Genomic DNA, 20,967 nt, shown 5'->3' with positions numbered 1-20,967 from the left:
AGCAGGCACGGACTGCTCTGGGGGCTTGTACGGACTGTGTCACCTGGAGGCAAAGTGCGTTTAGCAGTGCTGTTAGCTGTCAGTCTGCTTTGCTGGGATTTGGTCTCATCGTCAATAGAAATGTTGCAGATCTTCTCCCCACGGGTACGTGCATACGTGACTGTTTCAAGTTCTGATTTTGAGGTACATCTTTATGCCTTCGTACTTAAGAAAAAAGCCTGAAAGGCACAATCCTTATAGAGCAAGAAAGCATTCAAAAACCTTAAGAAAACAGAATTAATTCCCTTCATTCCAAGCCCTGTTCTATGACTTTGGAAACCAACTCACCATTTTGAAGTGTTGGGGGCAGGACCCGAGCATGAATTCCCCTTGGCAAAAAACGCGTGTTGGTGGGTCCAGCTCTCCTGCTGCTGGTTTTTGCTTGCTGGTGTTGCGAAGTACTATCCAGAAGCTGTCTGTTCTACCGAGTTGTTATGCTTTGTAATTTCTAAAAAGTGTTTTAGGACACTAGTTAATGTTGTGAGTAACCAAAATCGCTTCTGTACAGTGCGGAGAATAACAGGGCTGCAGAATGGACTGATCTGATCATTTGGACAAACACAACGTACAATTTCACTCCTTTGAAATGCGTTCAACTTAATCACTTAAATACAATTTTTGGCTATTCCTGAGCGTTGACATGGTTGTCATTAATGAATTTGAAGTCTGGCAAAGCTTTGAATACAGTCATTCCCTTCTAAAATGATATATGGTAAAAGCAAGAGAACAGCATCAACTTCGGAAATGATTTTGATGTCTTGAGAGGAAAAGGAAGGGCTGGCTGATGAGGGGGATGAAATCATTGAACAGGGAGCGAGTGAAGACTTGAGCATAGTTGACAGCAAGCTCTTTTCTACGTGCTCGTTAGTAACTAGTTGCTCAGGCAGGTAGCAGTACCTACTGCTGTATACTCTTTTTTAATATCCAGAGCCTCAAGGGACCTGGGCAAAAAAAATACTTTGCCATTGTAAAAGTAAAGCGATGAAGTGGGTCAAGGTCACAGAAAGTAACGACAGAACCATGAAGGAAATCCATGGCTGAAATATAGATCCTATGGAGACCGTACCTGAATTCATAGCTGTCTGTCAGCTGGAGTCTCGTGGTCTGCTGTTCTGTGCTCTGGTACATTCGAAACCTGCTGGATTTTTTCTCTTTTTTTCTTCCCCACTGCTGTTAAGAAGTTGCACAAACATCTGTTTCTGTACTGAGTATGATGTTAGGGTACTTCTGCTGAATATTTTATATTTCCATTTATATTTCCATTACTGCAATTGCAGTTATGACTTTTTTTTTCCCAGAGTAAATAGAATGTGGAAATCAAATTATTGAGGGCATCAAGAAGCTTTTATTTAGATATCATTACTGGGGAAGAAAGAAGCAATAATAAGGAAAGAAAGTTCTTAAATTCAATTAATGAATGCTTAGCTGAAGCAGAAGTGAAAACATGTCATCTAAACTAATGATATAACCAGAACCCATTACCCTAATAGTCTTACCTAATTTATAACTACTGAAAATTTGCTGGGGAAGAGTGGAGAACAAGGTTTTGCATTCATGATAGATTTGAGAACATGGAAAACTAATGGATTTTTTCTTTTTTCTTTTTTTTTTTTTTTAGGTAAGTAACTGAATGGGACATGAAGAATTGACGTTTAAATGGCCAGCATGTTGCAAAAGGTATTTCACTTTAGATTGCAGAGAAATGTATGAGTAATTCATTTCTGTATGTCTAATGAATTTTGCCTTTTTTAAAAAAAAAAAAACAAAAAACCAAAAATCCTCTCTTGTTTGCTGAATGATTGAAAGAAGTGAAAATCATCAGTGTTCATGCGATCCCTACATGACATCCCATCTAACGGGAAGCTGGACACTATGCTCTTACTTTTTTGGTATGTAATCCGTACTGATTAACCAAATGCTAACTCATGTTAGTCCTCATTTGCAGTGATGCTGTTGAGGCGTACAGGTAACACGTTTGTGGTGCTTTGCTAGCAGGCCACAGGCTACTTCAAGGTAACGCAGGTTGTACCGTGCAGTAACCGGGAGTAGCCGTGGACTGGGAGTTCTTCTGAGCACTGTTCAGTGTCACTGCACAGGGGCTTGATTTCTGTTTGCTGTCAGGTGACGTCTAGACTGGAGGAGCCCCTCACTGTGTTGTCATTATAGGGAATAGAAAAATGGTTTTAAACAGTTGGTTAAAATTATTTTACCCACTATGTGCTGAAAAAGTAGTAGGAATAACATAATGAACGAAATGGGTGGGTATCGTGCTTGAAATCTTTTTCTGCCCCTGGAGACTTTCCCTGGGGTCAGCTGAGGTTTTGCTAATTATGGTGTTAGTCACTGGCGAGTCTGTTTCGGATGCTGATAGATGTGTCACGTCGTGTTTCTGAGAGGTGACGTCACTAAGTACCCCTGAGAAGGCTGAACTGGTGTCTGCTCTCTGAACAGCCACTGCCTTGCCAGCCAGATGGGTAAGTATGCCAGGGCTTGCCGCGCGTCGGGCAGCGGTATCTGCAAATACGCTGCTAACACAATTCTTGAGCTTCTGCCTGTTACACCCACACACAAATCTCAAAGCATACCCTGCTGTATTTTGTTTGCAATACTTGACCCACCAATTACTTTTTAAATGACTGATAGCAGGTTATAATTCTGTAGGATGTTTGCTGTCAAATGTGGCAGTTGATAAAATCGCTCAGAAAAGTGGAGGTTGATGGAAAAGCGATGGGTACGTACAGTAATTCCAGTTAATGCCCATTAGGAATGGTAACTGGAGTTATTTGGAGGGATCTTCAGAAATGCTGGCTAAAGAAAAAGAATTCTGTTCTTTAAAAACATGGCAGTTTCCTAGTTATTTCTCCTGGAATAAAAATTATACTTAGTATTTTTGACAGAGAAATAGAAAGAGGAATATCAGCTTTTTGATTAGGGAATATATCTATGGAAAATAAACTTTGTTTCTGGTCTCGGTAAGGCAGAACTGAGGTTTGACTCTGAATTTCCAGCTTGTGAAAAGGTCATGGAGACCACCGTGCTTTCTGGCTGTTCTCTACTCCTTCCCTGTTTTTGGAGTTAAAACCAAAACCAAACACACACAACAACAACAACAACAACAAAACTGTATTTGTTGTAAAAACTAAGTATTCTTGACAAGATTTTCAGCTGAAAATTTTTGGGTGGTTTTGCCTTTTATAAGCTTTCCTGTATTGTCTGCGTGTAGCTGCTCTGTCAGCTTTTTCTGCTATTCTTCCTGACTTTCTTTTTGTCTGTTTTTTGTTTGTTTGTTTTGTTAGTCAAGCTGTATGGGCGAGTTTAAGCTCTCAATAAAGGACTTATTTTAAACTCTGTACTAAGATTGCTCAGTTCATTTAGGTAAATGCCAAACAGCGTGTTAAGGTCAGGGATCCTCAAAAATAGGTCACCTTCCTCTGAGATTTCAGTGTCATTGCTCTCTGGTAATTTTGCCTTGCCTCTTAAAGTAAGATTCTAGCTTGTATGATCGTAGAGTTACCAGGGAAAATGCGAGCTGTTTACACTGATTTCCCTGTGCTCACCTGAGCCTTTCTACTGTTTAATGTGTTTGTTTTTTTTTTCTTTTCTTTTTTTTTTTTTTTTCTCCACCAAGACGCTAAGGACTGGGCAGTCACAGAGCTGTATTTCTTCCTTTGATGCCACAGAACAAAATGTGCCCATTTGCTATTGGGTGGTTGCGAGATGGCCAGTGCTGTGCTGTGCAGTCGGGAAGAGCTGCCCTGTCCTTTTGCTCTTCAAGCTTTTGATAAAAGACACTTACTGGGTTTATGGCACACGCCCAACCGTACGTCCCCAGCCTTCTGTGGAGCCAGGCACCAGAACAGGCCTGACTCTTTCTTTTCTTTCTTGTTTCTGGCTCTGCTGTAAACAGCCAGATTTTGTTCCTCTCATTGGTAATTCTGAACTGCGCCAGTTGCTACAGCACCTGACAAAATGCTGAGACGTGCTCTGTGCGTGTATATGTATGTATGAAGCTGATTTAATTGGAAGGGCGTTCAGTTTCTATCTTTACATGAGGATCTTCGTGGGATCTTTTTATGAACATCCTGAGGGATTTTCAGGGAACCAGAACCCCTGGTGAATGCAGCTGAATGGCAAAAGCTGCCAGATCTCCTACCTGAGAGGCATCGTCTGTGTCTTGTGATTTAGGTATGATGAAAGTGCCTTTTGACAGCCAACTCAAAGTGGTTATCCTTTCCAAGAGGGGCAGTTTCTTACCAGATGCATCCAAACAGAACTGACATTGGCTGGGTTTAGGGTATTCAGGGATGAAAGCTATGCTGTGGACTTCTCTAAGTAAAATGCATTTCGTATGAAGTACCTACCACCCTTCTGGTAGCAGCAGGATCAGCAGATCTTCAGTAAGATGTTCCCCATCAGTAAGCTTACACAGTAGGGCAACTGTGAGGCCATGGAAAAAAATACACAAACGTGAGCGGGGTCAGCGGGGGCCGGCAGATCTCACCGCGGTGTCTGTCTGTCTGTCTGCTCCGTGGGCGCAGGCAGAGCTCGGGATGCCATGGAGAACTTGCAGCGCCTACTCACAGACTTCAAAGCGAAACAAATGCTGCGTGCGGTTCGGAAAGTGAGATTCTAGTTTGAGGGTGGGGGGAAGGCATTCTGGTGAGCAGGAAAAATAGGAGTAAAAAGGAGCTTGTACCCTCTTCTACAGGGACTTATGTTTTTGAAACGTTTCCATTGGAGAGTGGTGCACTGTAGCTGTTTGCATTTGCAAATAATGTTCCCAGAGCCGAACAGGGACGCTGTAGGGTGGGTGAATTATTGGATTTACCTTTATTGGTTTTAACTTTTGTCTAGATCCACTGCAAGGCAGTAGTTTCCCTGCTGAAAGACCTCCAAGATAAATACAAAAGATGTCATTTACTATCAGTCTATTAAAATATCTTCATTCTCCATGCCCTACTTTTTCCTCGTTAGGCCTCTTATGAACTCGCACGTTCTTTTACGCACCGCATGGGGTAGTGTGCAATTTCATCGTGCTAAGCTAATTCAGTTGCTATGATTTCTATTACACGCTGATTCTGTAATCTCTTTAGCCTTTGGGTATATGGTATTAAAAGCTAAGCCGGTCAGACATAGCAGGGAAGAGAGATCCTCCATGCAGTTTGATGCTGCAGTGTCCCAGTACGGGCTCGATGGTCAGCAGTAGTGCGAAGCTCTAGGTAGCAGAGATTGTGCTGCAGTTTTCCTGAATCCTAGACACAAGTCTCACCTGTGTTTGGGGCATTTCTTTTGCTTTTGAAATATCCGGCAAGTTTCACAGGTTGACGTTTGTGCCAGTAAACTTTTAAACGGTGACCTGGTGCTTGTAAGAGGCCCTGAAATATCGAAGTGCTTGGCAATTAGTTACTCTGTGCAAAGAATCGCAAGGAATATCAGGTTAATAAAACACTATTGGTGATTACAAGCAGAGTAGTATCATTGTTTTGGGGGAAAAATATGTGTGTTAGATTCATTTCCCATGGAGCTGTGGGTATTTCTGCATGCGGAGGTAATCTGAAGTCATCAGAGGACTAAAGTTATGGAATAGCAGCAAAAGGAGGATGTAATTTCATTTCTGTTATAGCATCTGCCTGACTTGAAAGAGTTGGGGAGCAGCTGCGTAAAAACCTAATCAGTTTAAAACCCAGTTCATTGATCAGTCTAGATAACTAGACTTAAAAGCATTGGGAAAAATTTGGTTTACTGAAATCATGTGGGGTCCAATTCTGTATTAATTTTGGAACATTTATAATGGGCTGTGCTCTACAGCCTGGTTTCACCTGGACAGTTGTGTTAATTAACTGCAGCCTCTAATGGGACCCTTCCATGGTTTTAGTCATACATATTGGGAAGTCAGAGTCATAGCTGCTCAGTAACAACTACAACATTTCTTTTTTTCCTCCACAAGTAGTGCAAACCTCTCTTTTGCATCACTCTGCTGCTTACCAGCACAGGTATTGCATCCAGTAGTGGTGATGCCTCGGTTGGGAAGTTGTCTGAGGGAAACAACTTAGTTGTTCGCACACTGTGGGAAAACCAATGCTCTTACCAAATCTTTCTGAGGCTGAGATGACCCTTAAGCCCCGCTGATTCTGGGTACTTAGCTATTGGAGTTTGTCGCACACTGTTGGTGGTATTTTCCTAGGTAACTTCCGTGCCGTATTTGTGAGGAAGGCTGGAAGTGGATGACATGAGGATTTGTATTAAGACTTCCACAGTGAGCAGTGCAAGTTGTAGAACTGACAGGATGATCTTATGTCTGCAGCTTCTTTCTTTCTTTCTTTCTCTCTCTTTTTTTTTTTTAATTTTATTTTATAATTTTCTCTCCTTTAAAAGCAGATGCAGTACTTCAAGATTTCTTGTTTGGTAGTGCTAGTTAAATTGCATCGTCTAAGGTCTCTGAAATGCTTCTATGCACAAACACAGAACTCTGGTAGTTTTTAACTGTTGTTCATCCTTTCCTTCAGCTGCATTCTGTAGTTTAGCTTTTATTTTCCTGTTGTGTTTACAAACGGTACACCATACAACCCTTAGATTCAGTGTAGATGTACAGGGATTTTAAGTTGTGACTACTATCTACCTGTTTGAATTTTCCAAGCCACAGATGTCCACATCTGAAAACAAGCCAGCACAGCATTTCACATTAAATGGTATGGTTGTTGGCAACTTCAAGGGACGTGAAAGTTTGGATGGGCATGATGAATAAGTTATCTTGACTTCAGACTGCTATTTCAAAACAAGAATGGAATGGTCTATGGTGAATTCGCACTGCTTTTTGCCACGTTGCATTTCTTGGTAGGAGGATCATTTTCTTCACGATTAATTTAATCCAGCGTGGCCTGGCCTGTGTTACTAAATGCAAGGAAAAGCATTTTTATCACAACCAAAATGAGCAAGGGCAAGAGCCATGGTTATTTTCTTTTGATCTTCTTGGGATCTGCGACTACAAAGTGGGTGAAATTCCAGCGTGTCTGTAGAGGTTCAAAAGTTTTATTCTTAGTATTGATTTTTACGTGGAATGCTTTCAAATGCTGGGGCAATTAGCAGCTAGGCTAACTACAGCTGGAGAGAAACTTGGTCCATCACAAATGGAAGCTAATGGGCCGTAAAGGCACGCAGGATGACTCAAACATTCAGCATGAGGTTTGAACCTAGGCTGCCACCAGAAGGGTGGGAAGCTGGGCATGTTGGCCAAGGGCGGACTGATGTACAGTGAGTGTGTGTTGGCTGTGCTAAGATGCTGTGTAGTCATGCTTGAAAATAGCTTTCCTTTTAGGAGCCGAGAAGAAAATGGGTGCAGCAAGCATCTCGCTTGAAGCAGCGACTGTTTAGAAAGCAGATTTTATGTGGCCCTTCTGTGGCTCGTTGTTTTATGAGCTGATTTTTTTTTCTTTTTTTTTTCCCTGAGCATAAAAATTGGACGGAAGAAATCATTTCAGATATGTTGAGACCTCCCCAAATGAGTTCTCTTTATTTGGAAAAGAGACCACGTATATCAGCCTGCGAATCCTGAGGAAAGTGTCTGGTATGGTCCCACACCTTTGCACAGCTTGTTTTCCAGACCAGAAGTAAAACTTCCCTTGGGAAGCATTCACTGCAAAGTGCAACAAGTTGCCTGCCAAATTTCTGGAAGTCTTAGCCTTTCTGCTAGAATCTTATTTATTTTCTTTTACTACAAGCATAGCAGTGAAAAGGGCATTATGTTTTTCCAGCGGGGGAATGGGTAGTTCTTGTCAAACAAATTTCTGACATTCTGTTTATAAACATCTGTTGAGAAAGCACTTTGTTCGAGGCTAATGCAGCTTTTGGAGTTTCTTTATTGTGCCAGAGCAGGGGGAAGCATAGGTCTGGCCACTTCTCAGAGCTACTTCTAAAGATATTCTCCTTGTTTAAATGCCTCAGATAATTATTGGTTGCTGTCCCTGGCACCTCCAGTTTGCAAATCCTTTCACGTATGCCAATGTCTGCTAAGCTATTTTCTTAAATAGCTAAGTCTTTTTGCTTATTTTTAAAAATGCTTTTCAATGGGCAGCTCTGGGTACGGCTTTGTGCTACGATGTAAGAAAGGGAAACTGAACTTTCTCCAAATGCTCAAATGAATTAAATAACAGCAGTTTTTTGGTGCTCTACACTACCCTTACATTTAAAAGCAGAGAGCTGCCTTGACAACTGGGCCTGCAGTCATATCATAATGCTCATCCAGCGGCATTACTTTTTTAAATACTTGTAGCACTAAACTGCTAAGCTCAGTAAGTCAAGCAAGAATAATCCCTGGCGTCTTCTGGAAGTTATGTGTGACCATTTCATGTTGCTCTTGTCTCCAATTGCTCTGCTCTGCAGCTAGACCAAGTCTTCTAGGAAGCAATGCTGTATCTTCTGCTTACTGTATTAACTGTTGGCTGGGAACAAAAGCTGGGATGTAGGTAATAATTTCTGATGAAACATAATTGCAGCATATCGTTGCTTCTGTTTCTCTCCATCCATTGTCCAGTGCTATTGCTGGCACAGCTTCAAGTTAAAAATGGGCCAAGGTATAAAACTTTTTTTTGTCAGTTTCAAACACCATCAAAGATTTGTGGGTGTCCAAAGCCATCCTTTTAATCTTGTGCCTACCTTTACATGTATGTGCATGCTTATCCTGTAGGAATTTTTCTCTTGCCTTTAAGTGCCACCTGAAAATGCACGTCTAATCTGCCACCAGTTTGAGCTCTTCACGGATGTTCTCTTCTCTAAAGATCATATTTTCACTGGCTACGTTTCAAAAGCCCATGTAAAGCCAGTGGGAAGTAAGGTTGGTGTTGGGTATGTATATCAGTGGAAGAAAGGTTTCCACCGACACATTTGAGGATAAACTATGTCAGTCTCGTCACTCATCTTGCTGCAATGGGCAGGCTTGGATTTTATCCTTCATAAAATATCAGTGGCACATGGTTAATCTCTCAGCTTTTATAAATCAGCAGCTTCCCTGGACAACTCTATAATGGTATGAAATAAAAATAATTTAAAAATATATTCCCTCAGATTGTTTCTTCTAAGCGAGCAAGCTGAGGTAATCAAATATCGTCTCCCGTGTATACCTCAGGTTAGGAACAGCTTTTAATAAACTGTTATATCAGCAATCAGGTTGCTTTCTCACAAAATTCATTCCCCAAATTTCCTTGGGCAGGGGGAGAGATGGTAGCAGCTGATACGTACTGCATATATTTTTAAATGACTGTAAAGCTGCCGTATAGCAGCCTGCGGCTGTAACTTGTGTGGTTCAGGGGCTCTGCCTTGCTGCAGAGGTGGAAATGCAGAGGTAGAATAGGTATTTTTTTTTATTATTTTAATTTTCTTTGCGTACTTGGAGCCTTTTAGCTAAAGAAGCTGATTAAAGCTGGGCTGTCTCATGATCTGCTCTTGTTTTCCTCAAACTCTAATGCCACAGTAATTTGTCTCATTAATTTGTAGCCATGAGAACAAATTATGATCTGCTGTAATGGTAACTACATTAAAGAAAAAGGTCATAAAAATGATAGGGAGGAAGTTGTGTGCTATAAATATCAAAGCAGAGCAATTAGGATTTTTCCAATTTTTAATTAAAAAACATGGAAATATATGTATATGTATCTGTGTGTGTGTATATCTGCATGCATGTGCGGATATAGAGTATGTATGTACGAGTGTGTGTTAAGCAAAACAAAGACCATATCCACGGCTCCACACTGGCAAACACGTTAATGAATCTCTGAATTCTCAGAGGGGAGTCGGCTGATGTAGCTGATTTCACCCAAAAGGCTCGGATAAAATCCGTAGTAGCTAATAGACACTTTCTGCTGCGTTTCAAGTCCTTTTCTCTAGCACTTAGACATTAATGGCCATTTCTTCAATAGAAGCTGGCTACTTTCTGAGGAGTCTGTTCACACTGTTATAGAAGAGATTTTTTAATTATTACATACAGTGGAATAAAACAAAACAAAACACACACACACCTGAGCAATGCCTGTTGTGAATGATGCCGACCGTAGGTTGATAGGTTGATGGTTATGGGGTTGCTGGGAGCTGTTATAAACAAGGTCTCAACTCAATCTGAATTTTGTAATATTTATCAAACAAATATTCCTAAAAGGTATAAAAGGCAAGTAAACAGCGCTGGGTGTGCGGGGAGTCTACGCTCCACCAACACGCACACACGAACATCAAACATCCTAAATATACAGAACATTGCTTTACATACTAAACCCGAGTATGCCTATACATACGTACAATCAGGAAAGATAACAAACAATCCTTTAAGTTCCATGACTTAACAGTCTCCATTTTCCGTTGCTTTTGAACAATATGTCTCGCTTTAAGTTGTGAAGCAACTCGGTCTTCAGGCCTTATGTATCCCGTGCTTCCCACATCGAATAAAAGCATATCCATCTCCTTTTCAAGGCCAATAGGGCCTGGGTCAAAAGGCACGTCCAGGTCACCAGGGGGCGGAACAGCAAAGGCCTTCGATGGCTGTAGCAGCAGAGGGGCCGATGGCGCAGCAGCAGGATCAGTAAAGGAGCCTGCAGCTCCCTCACTGTCTGCCAAACCCCACGTGTCTGACTGTGGCCCCACACGGCTCTTTAAGGCCTCAGAGACTGCTCGCCAGGTGCCGAGCAAGCCCACTGCAACCTTGTCGTTTTTAGTTGCAGAGTCCCACACCTTGACCTCAGTTTGGTCCCATGTTTCAGGCTCATAAACTGTCCGATTGTCAATAAAGGGAATAAGCTGTAAGGTTACCAGGACAGTCTTTGTTCCTAAGGACGTATGATTCCCCATAATGCGCAACTGCTTACCAGCGAGGGGCAGCTGTGTGCAGGGCTCCGCTTCTCTCAGCGTGAGCTTCTCTCCAGCTCCGGTGCGCCCATTTCCAGCGACTTTCAGTAGGAGCTTCTCTGAGCAGTTTGCTGACTTTGGCCGAACCGATCTTCATGAGGCGATCAATGTGCCTGTTCCCGTCCTGGTCTCCGTTCTGCCAGCCTGTTCCTTTACATTCCTCTTTCCTGCTTCTTTATTGATCATAACTTCACATCGTGTTGCCTTCCTTTTTTATTTTGAGGGCAGGCTCCCCTCTTATACCCTTCTCTCCACAGCAGTTCTTTTCAAAACAACTTTTCATTGGTCAAACAACTTTGAATGTAACATCAACAGCAAACACCCAGAAACTTCCATGCCTCAATGGCTGGAGAACAAGGAACTGGAGACTGCGTGGAGTCTCCTGAATCACCCTTCTTTGTTCCCTCTAAACTCTTTTACATTCCTGATGGCCTCATCGTTAAGAGTCTAATGTTATCTCAACCACGGGGCTTTCCAACCCCCATGGCCACACTCCCAAATCTCCCCCTTCTTTATTGATATCAACCATTTTCTCGACACGAATTACCACTCCACATATAACAGAGCCAAGCTGGAAAACCTAGAGCTGAGTGTTGTAACAAAAGAAATCCCTTCGGGATTAATGGGAGGTGATACGTGGTGGGAGAAGCTGCTGGGGTGCAAAGGGGGTCTGATGCTCAAGGAAAGCAGTTAGTGGTGTTTGGACCGAGCTATTAATCTTTCAAAACTTTAAAACAGAGTGCCAGCTGGGAAAACTGCATTTTGCCTTGTGTTAAGAACTGGACAAGTAGAAGAACAAAAGTCAGTGGTAGGCTCCTCCATAAGGCACGTTCAGCTTTGGGCACCTGACCTAAGACGTATTGGAAACAATAACAGAAGCAGTCCAAGGAAGATCAGTGCCGTTAAGGCAAGCGCAGAAGGTTCTCAGAGAAGGCAGGATCAATGATCCTCCCACTTTAGGAAGGGTTGAGGTGAGTGCATGTGGCACTGTTAGCTAACGAGCTGGGAGTTGTCATTTGCTCCCTATTTTCTCATCGCTGTAGAAGAAGAATTTGTCCGTCTGGGAATTATAACCTCTTGTGTGGCCAAATTTAGAAAAAAACTATTCTTTGTTCTCATTCCTATTTCTGTTTTGTTAATGGATGGTTTTAAAATCACTTTAGTGGTAGTGACAGTCCTGAAATTGTAAATGCGCTGTGACCTGATAAACTGCTGCTTGCGTCATTCTTCAGACAGCCTGCAAGCATGCAATGAAATGAACTTGGACTGGACTTCCTTACGGTAACCACATTTGTCATCCATAAAGTCTGCATTTTAAGAGCAAACCTAGGAGTCTGCATTACTTGGTATTTTCTCCTCACCAGTAGCTGCAGCCTGGTGCTTGGGGAAGAGTAAGGACAGGGCAAGCATTGCCAATACTCCCCCTTAATAATCTCCCAACCTCCAGCTGTCTTTGGCTCAGGGGATTTCCTGAGCTGGATATTGTCTCTGTATTTAATAACCCTCAAATGTTTTCTCTTTTATAAACTTGTCCCTCCTTGAGCTAAGGTAAAGCCCTTCTGTCTTGCTAAATGAAGGGGAATTCCTGAGACCACCTCTGTTCCAGCCCCTGGGGTGGGAAACGGGAAACCTGCTATTCTTACATTTGGGGATGGAGAATGTAAGATTTATAAGGGAAAATATTGGTGCTAAAGGATATTGGTAATTATTGTAGTAATGTGCTCAATACTGTCATATGATCGAGGAAAAAACACAAAACACTGAAAAGAGAATACCGTTCCCAAAGAGATCTCCTTACTCAAGTTACTAGGTGTTTGAGTTTTTGCAGTAGCGGACTGGGTGACCTCTCAGTTTCCTTGCTCTCGTAACTGCGGGTTTATTTATAAAATATTAGCTTTCAACAGGAATCCATCAGGAAATGAAAAACTGTAGTCACAGCTGAGTTTTTAAAAGTAAAGATAAAACAGTGAGTAGCTGCTCTTGCTGAGGAGCTCCGTCCATTTTGTGTGCCGAATGAGGCAGGAGTCTTATGAAAGTGTGTTGATTCTAAAACACTAACCCTAACAAACTCTGTTTTCTTATTTTTGGCATTTTGTGCTGTTCCTGCCATTCATTTCAATCACTAAAACGTTTCTGTAAGACAGAAATTCTGCAATTTGTCTTACAGGAGCACGCTTGGTCAGCGTGTGTCATTTACTCTTCTTGCTTTCTGCACAGTCCTGGTCCTCGCGGGTTCCCTGTATGTTGGCCCTTCCTTCTCTTCCTCTTCACCCTTTGCATGCAGGATGGCCTCTCCTTTCCCTTGGTGTGCAGAAAATGGCAGGAATGAGAGAAACCATCCCTTTTGTGCCCTGCTGCAGCCAGGTGCCACAAGCAGCAGCACTTGCTGGCTGTGTGCACTGCTTGCAAGGAGAGCGAGTACAAGCTAGCAGGCATGGGGGGGGACAGATGAAGCCAGATGCAAACTGAACCTTACAGAAAATTAGTAGCCTTTAAAATGCCGTTTAAAGCAGTGCCAATATGAAATGGAAGTGCACGTTACAACGCGCTTTGAACTAGCAATGAAAAGTTCTATGCAAGGGAAAAGCAACGTAATAAAAGGTTAGCTGCGTTTTTAGGGGCTCGTGACTTGTTCAATTCTGGATACCTTTTCATGGGGAAGGCAGGAAGCTTGTCCCTGACATGACAGCCAGATTTTTAAGTCTGTCTTCCAAAACATGAATATTCTAGAAGTTTTCAGAAAAATACAGAAAATTGAGCAAACCACGCCCAATATAACATTTTTGCAAGTAACCCTTTAACCACAGTTATCACAATACCACATGCAATGATGATCGACACCACAGCAAACAGAATCCTTAATCCCTCTTTGACTAATCCCAGTAACCATCTATGCATCGTTTCAAACAAATGATTGAAAGGATTGATACCATATTGAATCTTTCTCATGTGCTCTTTCAGGAAAGTAATGGATTTGTGAATTGACTCATTATGATCAAAAAGATTTAAACAGTACATTCCCTTAAAGTCCTCACACCCATGCCTTTGAGCCAAAAGCAAGTAGTCAATAGCAGCTTGATCCTGTAAGAGCACATGTCGCAGACTATTTTGATCTGGTAACATCTCCTCAAGTTATCTCTGTCGTGGCATAGGCTTGCTTCTCGGCCCAGCACACCAATTTTTCTAAGTTGTTACGTGCAGCCGCAGATGCCACTCCAGGCACTAAAATTGCCAATGCCGCTCTAGCTGCAACCCCACACAATTCAACATTATCATTGCAATCCGGTGCAAGCAATGCCCATTGATGTCTGGTGATCTCACGCAACTGTAACAAGCTAGGAGCAAATACAATGAGTTTATCTAAGTAACATGGACATCTGATAGCATTTGCAGCAATACTTTGCCAGGCCCCATCCCCACAAATCAGAGAAACATCAGGAGGTAAGGCCAAAGCTGTACAATTGTTCCAAACACTGTAGTTGTTACCCCTTGTCTCCGTGCCATAAGCCCCTAAACCCTGCTTAGCAGCGTCATTGTAATCACAGGTGTTATTTGTATTTCTGTACCCACATGTCCCTTTCCAGGTTCCTGTAGCAGGATCCATCTGATAACCACGGCTACATTCACATTTGTAGCCACCTTTCAGGTTGATACAGATTTGACTACAGCTACCAGGGTTTTGGCATTCATCAATATCTCCACAGGTTCTCTTGTCTACAAACTCAAACCCAGCTGGACAGTCACATTCATTTATGGGCTCATCACCCCAGTCCTTGCAGTCTCTCTGCTGGTTACACACTTTATTGATATCTATGCATTCTCCACTTCTGCACTTGAATTTGCCAGGTCCAGAGCACTGAATAACATTGTTACAGTTTGCTGCATCAGTGCCATCCAGACAGTCTCTCACACCACTGCACTGCCTACTCCCATGGACACAGTTCCCACCTTCACATCTGAACTGGTCTGGCCTGCAGGTCCGAGAAGGGCAGTTAATTTCATCTCTTCCATCAGGATCTCTGTCACAGTGTTTTTCACCATCACATTTCCAGAACACTGGGTTGACTGAGGACCACAGCTGATTTCATTTACCCGGCATGCTCTCATATGACACAGCTCAGCACTCTCGTCAGACCCATTTTCCCAGTCCGGATCCCCATCACACTGCCATCTGTTTGGCACACACTGACCACTGTTGCACACAGTCAGATCCAGCACACGTCTTCTTCACACAAGCACTCTCATCACTGCCATCTGAGCAGTCTTCATCACCATCACATTTCCAGAGTGAAGGAATACAGCGCCCATTACTACACAGGAACTGGGATTCTTCACATTTTGCTCTCGCACCGTTGGCAGCAGTGCACAGGCCGGCGGGGGCGAGCAGCAGGCAGAGCCACCAACCCGCAGCATCACCTGTGTCACTTACACCACTCCTCTTACCCGTGCTGTTAGTGCCAGTGGCATCCTCCTGGTACCGTTTCTGTCTTTGTCACCCCTTACTCTCCCCCTTTTCCTTTTGCCACTGACCATTCACCACAAATGGATGAGACACATGATTACTAGTTAGGAAAGAGAGTGTAACGTCTGCTGTATGGCAGATGCTTTTTTGCATTGCAAGATAAGCCTCTCATAAACAGAATGCCAGAGAGAAGCAGCACAGCCGCCACTGCCTCCATGGTCACGTCAGACGGGCTGCAGGGTGCTGATCTCCGCCCCTCTGCTCTGTGCCCACTCGCCTCAGGTGAGGGTCTCCCTCTGGTCTCCCGTAGCAACCCGATCTTGGATGTCCCGCATCACACCGCGATTACTTCAATTTCCCATGTTTTCCACAGCTCCCTTTCCCGCGTCTCCCCGCGCTTTCTTTTCCCCGTGTCTCACCACAAGTCCTGTGTCCGGGTCGGTGCTTGGAGTTTCTCAATGCCTCTCAGGTGTTCCAGCTTCTGCCAGGTCTCTCCGTGTCTCTCAGAGCCGTCCGTGGCTCTGCAGCGTCTCTCAGGGCTCTCTCTGTCCAGCAGTAGTCCCTCCGTGTGCCTCGGGTCTCCCGGCACCGCTCCGGGCTCCCGGCCTGTTGGGGTCTCAGCAAGTCCAGGTCTTGGCCTGTGCGGGCCTCAGCCTGTCCAGGTCTCAGCCTGTTCAGGCCCCGTGTTGCAGGAAGCACGGCCGAAAGCACGACACCAGTGTGGTCAGCTCATGCTCCATCTTACTGCCCGAATAGCCCAACTTTTATAGTGAACTTAACAGGGGCGGACAGTGTCTCACACAAGATTATTGGTCAAAAGCACTCAGACAAACAACTACAAGAAAACAACCCCACCTGCAAGAAAACAACCCCCTTGTGATTAGCAGTCACATAGACCTTGTCCTTGAAGCCAGCTGCTGGTAACAATATTTTTCTGAATTCCTCATAGCATGATGAGAGGGTAGTCCCTATACATAAAGAGCATAGTCTTAAATACAAAAAACCAAACCCCGTGAATGTATTTCAGCTCCCAGTGTCAGGTACAGCATGTGAGCATCATACGTGCTGTGGTGCCTCCCAGGGAGCGCACCGAGATCCTTGCTCTGCAGGAGGCCAGTCAAAACACTCGTATCTTCCTCTCTGAAACACTGAGTTTTATGGAGTACAGAAACTGAATTGGATCTAACTCTCTCCTGACAAAGTTCTATTTAATAAATCGACTGCGTGGAGAAGAAATAGTGTTGTCTAGAAACAGCATGTCCAGTGGAAAATGGATTGGTTTGTACTATTTTATCCTATCAGGACTCAGTCTTGCTATTCTACCTTCTGTAGTTTTAAACAAAGGAAGTACTATTTGTAATGTATGTAAAAAGTTTCACATTTTGTTCCTGTTTAAACAATTTCTGTTTTAATTAAGCATGAGAAATTATGCAAATGCGGATGCCTGTATCAACGTACTACCCTCATGGCACTTTTATAAGGAAGCTAAGCACAGTCCCTTAGGACTCCATCTGGCCTCCTGGGCTGCACTACATCCTCATAGTTTTGCCTCATCAGTAAATTATTACCAGTAAATATTGACAGAAATCATCTGTATATTACCAGGAATTGAATTGGAGTCGTATATGGCAGTACCTTTCAAGGGCTGTGGAAACAGTAAAAAGCAAGTCCATATCTCTGTATAAGCACTGTGCTTATACTACAGTATGCACTCAGCTAAAATGAAGCTTCATGTACTTGGATGGATGTACTGAGCAGAGATGTAGACAGCTCTCCCTCTGCTGTTCTGTTAAATCTTGTGCTGCCAGTCTGAGTGTGTGCTCTCAAAGACAAGCGGCTTTCTCCAAACATACACAGCAGTGCGTTTTTTTTTTTTTTATTACATCATTGGTATAAAATCAGATTGAAAACAATATTTTTTCCAAGGTTGATGGGAGTAGTTGGTGATTACTAGTTTCGGTTTGGGGGTTTGGGGTATATAATATTTTTTTTGTAGCACATTAAGTCAAATCTGACTTACTGAAAAGCTACGGGCGCAATTAAAATAAATGTGTTTCAAGAGTTATCCTTTTCTTTTTTTAAGGAAAGGCCCTTCATATCTTTCTTGCTCATTTTCGTTTTGCGTTGATTAATTTATACTATTTAATCTGCTTTATAGTGACCAACTACCAGAGACTGAAACTCGTCCATCATTTCTTTTGAACTGGACTCCCAGCTCTCAGTAACTGTAGCACATAACAAACGTAGTTAGAGCCCAAACTGCGTCCAAGGGGAAGCAAAGTTATTTATGTGGGACTCAAGTGCAACACTTCTCTGATAAAGGGCAGTGGTCTGGAATGAAGGTTACATGGCAGCGGCGATTCCCTGCCAACCTGTCAGATCTGGGTTCCTGCAATTTTGTCACGAAGCCAGACAAGAAGCCAGGACGAGAAATAGCTTCTGTAAACCAGTCAGGACGCTGTTGCTGTGATAGTAGTGAAGCCAAGTTATTTAAAAGCACTGATAACGGTGAAGGGAGCAGTAACTGTTGGTCGCTATGCTAGGCAGTTTACCCTTTAACTTTCTTCTTTTTTAGAATATCCGATATTTAGATAACAAGGCCTGTCTCCTGTATTACATTTTAGTTGCTTTGCCTTATTCAATGCTAATAAATTACTGACGTTTAAGTATATCAGACTGGTTTGTTCTGAAGGAGTTTACTAGCAAAATTATTTGCTGGTGAGAGGATCTTTGTCCGCTCTATGTAGCGTGTGTATATGTGTGTGTGGGTTTTATATATACATGTATGTAAACTCCTGTACGTGTATGTATGTTTTATATACACCTAAACTCCTTCTCAACAGAAGAAGTGTATGCTATTTGGAAGGATATAGCTGGATGAAAACATGGTTTCATCTGAAAAATTTGTCCTAACTTCCCTGACATATTGATTATTTTAAAAATAGGGATTTTAGTTCTTTATTTCATAGGCAAGGGAAAAAAAAAAAAAAAAAAAAAGATAGATTATAAAATTAAAAAGCTAGATGCGTTCACAACGACTGAACTATTTCTCCTAGACTTGTTCTGTACATTCAGTGCACACGCTGGGGACCACGTCCAAGGAGCTACACTGATTTACAGCAGCTGTCTCCAGCCCCGTCCCCTCTCCAGCAAATTGGTGTGCTAAGCCAGTGAGTACAGGCAGGCAGAAGAGACTGCAGTAGGGCAGCAGCAACCACCGCAGAAGAATGGCCTCGGGGATGCCTTAGAAACGTGCCATTGCCTATCCGAGCACTCGGCGGCAGCAGCTGAGCTTGAACTTGGGGGTGAGATGCGAGCGCAGTGCACGGGGCCGGAGAGCTGAAATCACAGCTGCTCCCCGAAATGCTTCCTAAATGTTTCAGCAGAACACGTGTGTGCGTGAATGCCTAACCAAACTCTTTTACATCTGGTTGCTTGCCTTCCAGCGCTTGCTCTGCGGGGCTTTCTGTGGCATTTGAAATGGTGAGTTTATAAACTCCATGATAACACTGAAATCCTGCTTTAAAGATTACTTGGGGTACGTTAGGCAGGTAGGTGCCAATGCACTTCGGTCTTCAGTCATTCAGTCTCAGTCGGGGATCCTAATCTTTTTGCCACTGCAGTAACTTTTGGTTGTATTTGTCATTTTGGATTTTTTTTTTTTTTGGTTGTATTTAAACCTAGTAGGTTTTTCGGGTGTCAGATACCTAAACTGATTTGTGCCTGCTTAGTTTTGTTTTCTTACAGCTGGACAATTGCAGTGCCCGTATCCAGGGAGGGGTCAGCTCCTGGGATCCTTCCGGGGTGGCTGAGCAGCAGCCAAAACCTAATGATGTTTATCGTTCGGCATTCACACGGGTCTCTGTTTGGCAGCGTGGGGGTGCTGATATCCTCACAGACCATTAAAGCCATTGCCAGAAATGTTTGCTGAACACTTTTTTAATTGCTGCGTGGCCATGAGGGGCTGCCAGCTGCTGCCCACGGTCACTTCTGCTGGAGGGGGTGAGGCTGTTAGCGGGTTTTGCATCCCAGTTCCCCTGCCCTCACGGCTGGCTGGTTGGGATGCAGCATCCGCAGCCCACCTGTAGCGGGGGGAGATGTAATTAAGCTTCTAAAATGCATTAAGGTCAGCATTCAATAATCTTTCCTTTCAGTCTCAAATCTTGCACCTTTTGGAAGGCTGCAAACAAGAGATGTGAAAATGAGGTTTCGTCCTGTTGTTTTGTAGAGAAGATGCTCTACAAGGTAACATGACAATTTAGGAACTAAAAAAGTTGACATTCATAAGCCCAACTATAAACTTCTGGTGAGTTTAATATCTGTATGGCTACCTGGTTAATAATTAAGTGTTTATTATGCAAAATATTTTTAATCTTGGAAAGAGGAAAAAATGACGTTTTCTGTATGGCTTCCACCAGTGCTTAAGAGATGGCTTTTTGGAAAAGGAGGAGAATATTATTGCATAGAATGTCTAACTCTCTAAGAGAGGTGCTTAAAATGTGGCTTTTCAGCTAGAAATACATAGACAAACTGCACTAAATACAAACTGCACTAAAAACCTGTTTCAGCATGTTTCTGGGCCGTGTAGGCAGCACGCTGAGTGGTTAGGGAGCTCTTGTGCCCTTCTCCTCGGGCAGCTGCCACGATCAGCCCTCCTTGCATTAACTCAGGGGAAACCTGGCCATCAGAAGCCCCTGCCCACATCACGATACTTTTGGTGGAGGCGTGTGACCCGTGTGTGCGTGTGCTCTGTGCTGACAGCAAGTGTTTAATTGTGACTAAATTTGCTGCACGTTTTGGTTTGTGCTCTGTTGCCACCTTCTGCTCAGTGTCTTTCCACTGCACTCTTGTGGCACAGTGACACGTTGCGCTGGGGAGCCCGCCTTGCAGGTGACATTTGGGCGTACGGTGCTTTAAAGCAGCGGTGCCAAAAGGAAATGTCAGCTCCTCTTCTGAATTCCTGGATGCAAAGCCCTGATTAAACACTACAAGGAAAACGTCTTCTGTAGGAAAATTACTGATAGTTTTCCTCGTTTTGAAAACTAAGGTGTAAGCCAGCTCGCTGACACCCAGTAGCTTGGTCTCCCTTTGGTTAGCTTAAAAGCCCACAAACCACACAATGAGCCAGGCAGCACTTGTGTTGTGCTGCGAGTCTCAGAATTAGAGCCTGATTTAGCCCTTTGCATGTTTTTATAGGGAATAGGAGCAACTGGAGAAGTGGGATTGACAGCTTGGTGTACTGATTTCTTCTGGAGGTTTCCACTTGGTGGTCCCTAGAAAGCAGACTCCTGAAATAGTGTTTATCCTGCCAGCTCTTCAGGCTTATTGTATGGGCCCGGACACGGGCTTTATTTCCTCGTGCTCTGTCAGGAGCTTTATTCAAGTAGAGTGAAATAAAAAATCTTGGCTGCCTTGTGACATGGCTGGTAAAAAAAAAAAATTAAAAAAAAAAAATCTTTCCTTTTTAAAATGCCGGAAATAATGTGCAATTTATATTGTAGCTGAAAGGCATATTAATCCTCTAGTGGGATTTGTGATAGAGGGACCAAAGAGATGTGATGCGGTTGCTAATTAGTGTT

General features: G+C 43.2%; 1 protein-coding gene across 6 annotated transcripts in view; it reads left to right on the top strand.

Annotated features, from left to right (window-relative positions):
- The window catches only part of ANK2 (ankyrin 2), a gene marked incomplete at its 5' end in the record, with an annotated part of 325,477 nt that overhangs the window by 33,289 nt on the left and 271,221 nt on the right, over window positions 1–20,967 (top strand). Inside the window, one exon of one of the 6 annotated variants that reach the window (XM_084285776.1) lies at window positions 1,658–1,716. The exons of the other annotated variants lie outside the window; for them this stretch is intronic. Coding sequence (XP_084141902.1) covers window positions 1,696–1,716 — 21 coding nt within the window. The remainder of the gene's footprint in view (window positions 1–1,657; window positions 1,717–20,967) is intronic. 6 annotated transcript variants of the gene reach the window in all.

Source organism: Netta rufina (genome assembly GCF_964035555.1).
Source record: "Netta rufina genome assembly, chromosome: 4".
In the NCBI taxonomy this organism is placed as follows: Eukaryota; Metazoa; Chordata; class Aves; order Anseriformes; family Anatidae; genus Netta; species Netta rufina.
Note: the sequence above shows the minus strand (reverse complement) of the source record. Positions and strands in the feature narration are given on the sequence as shown.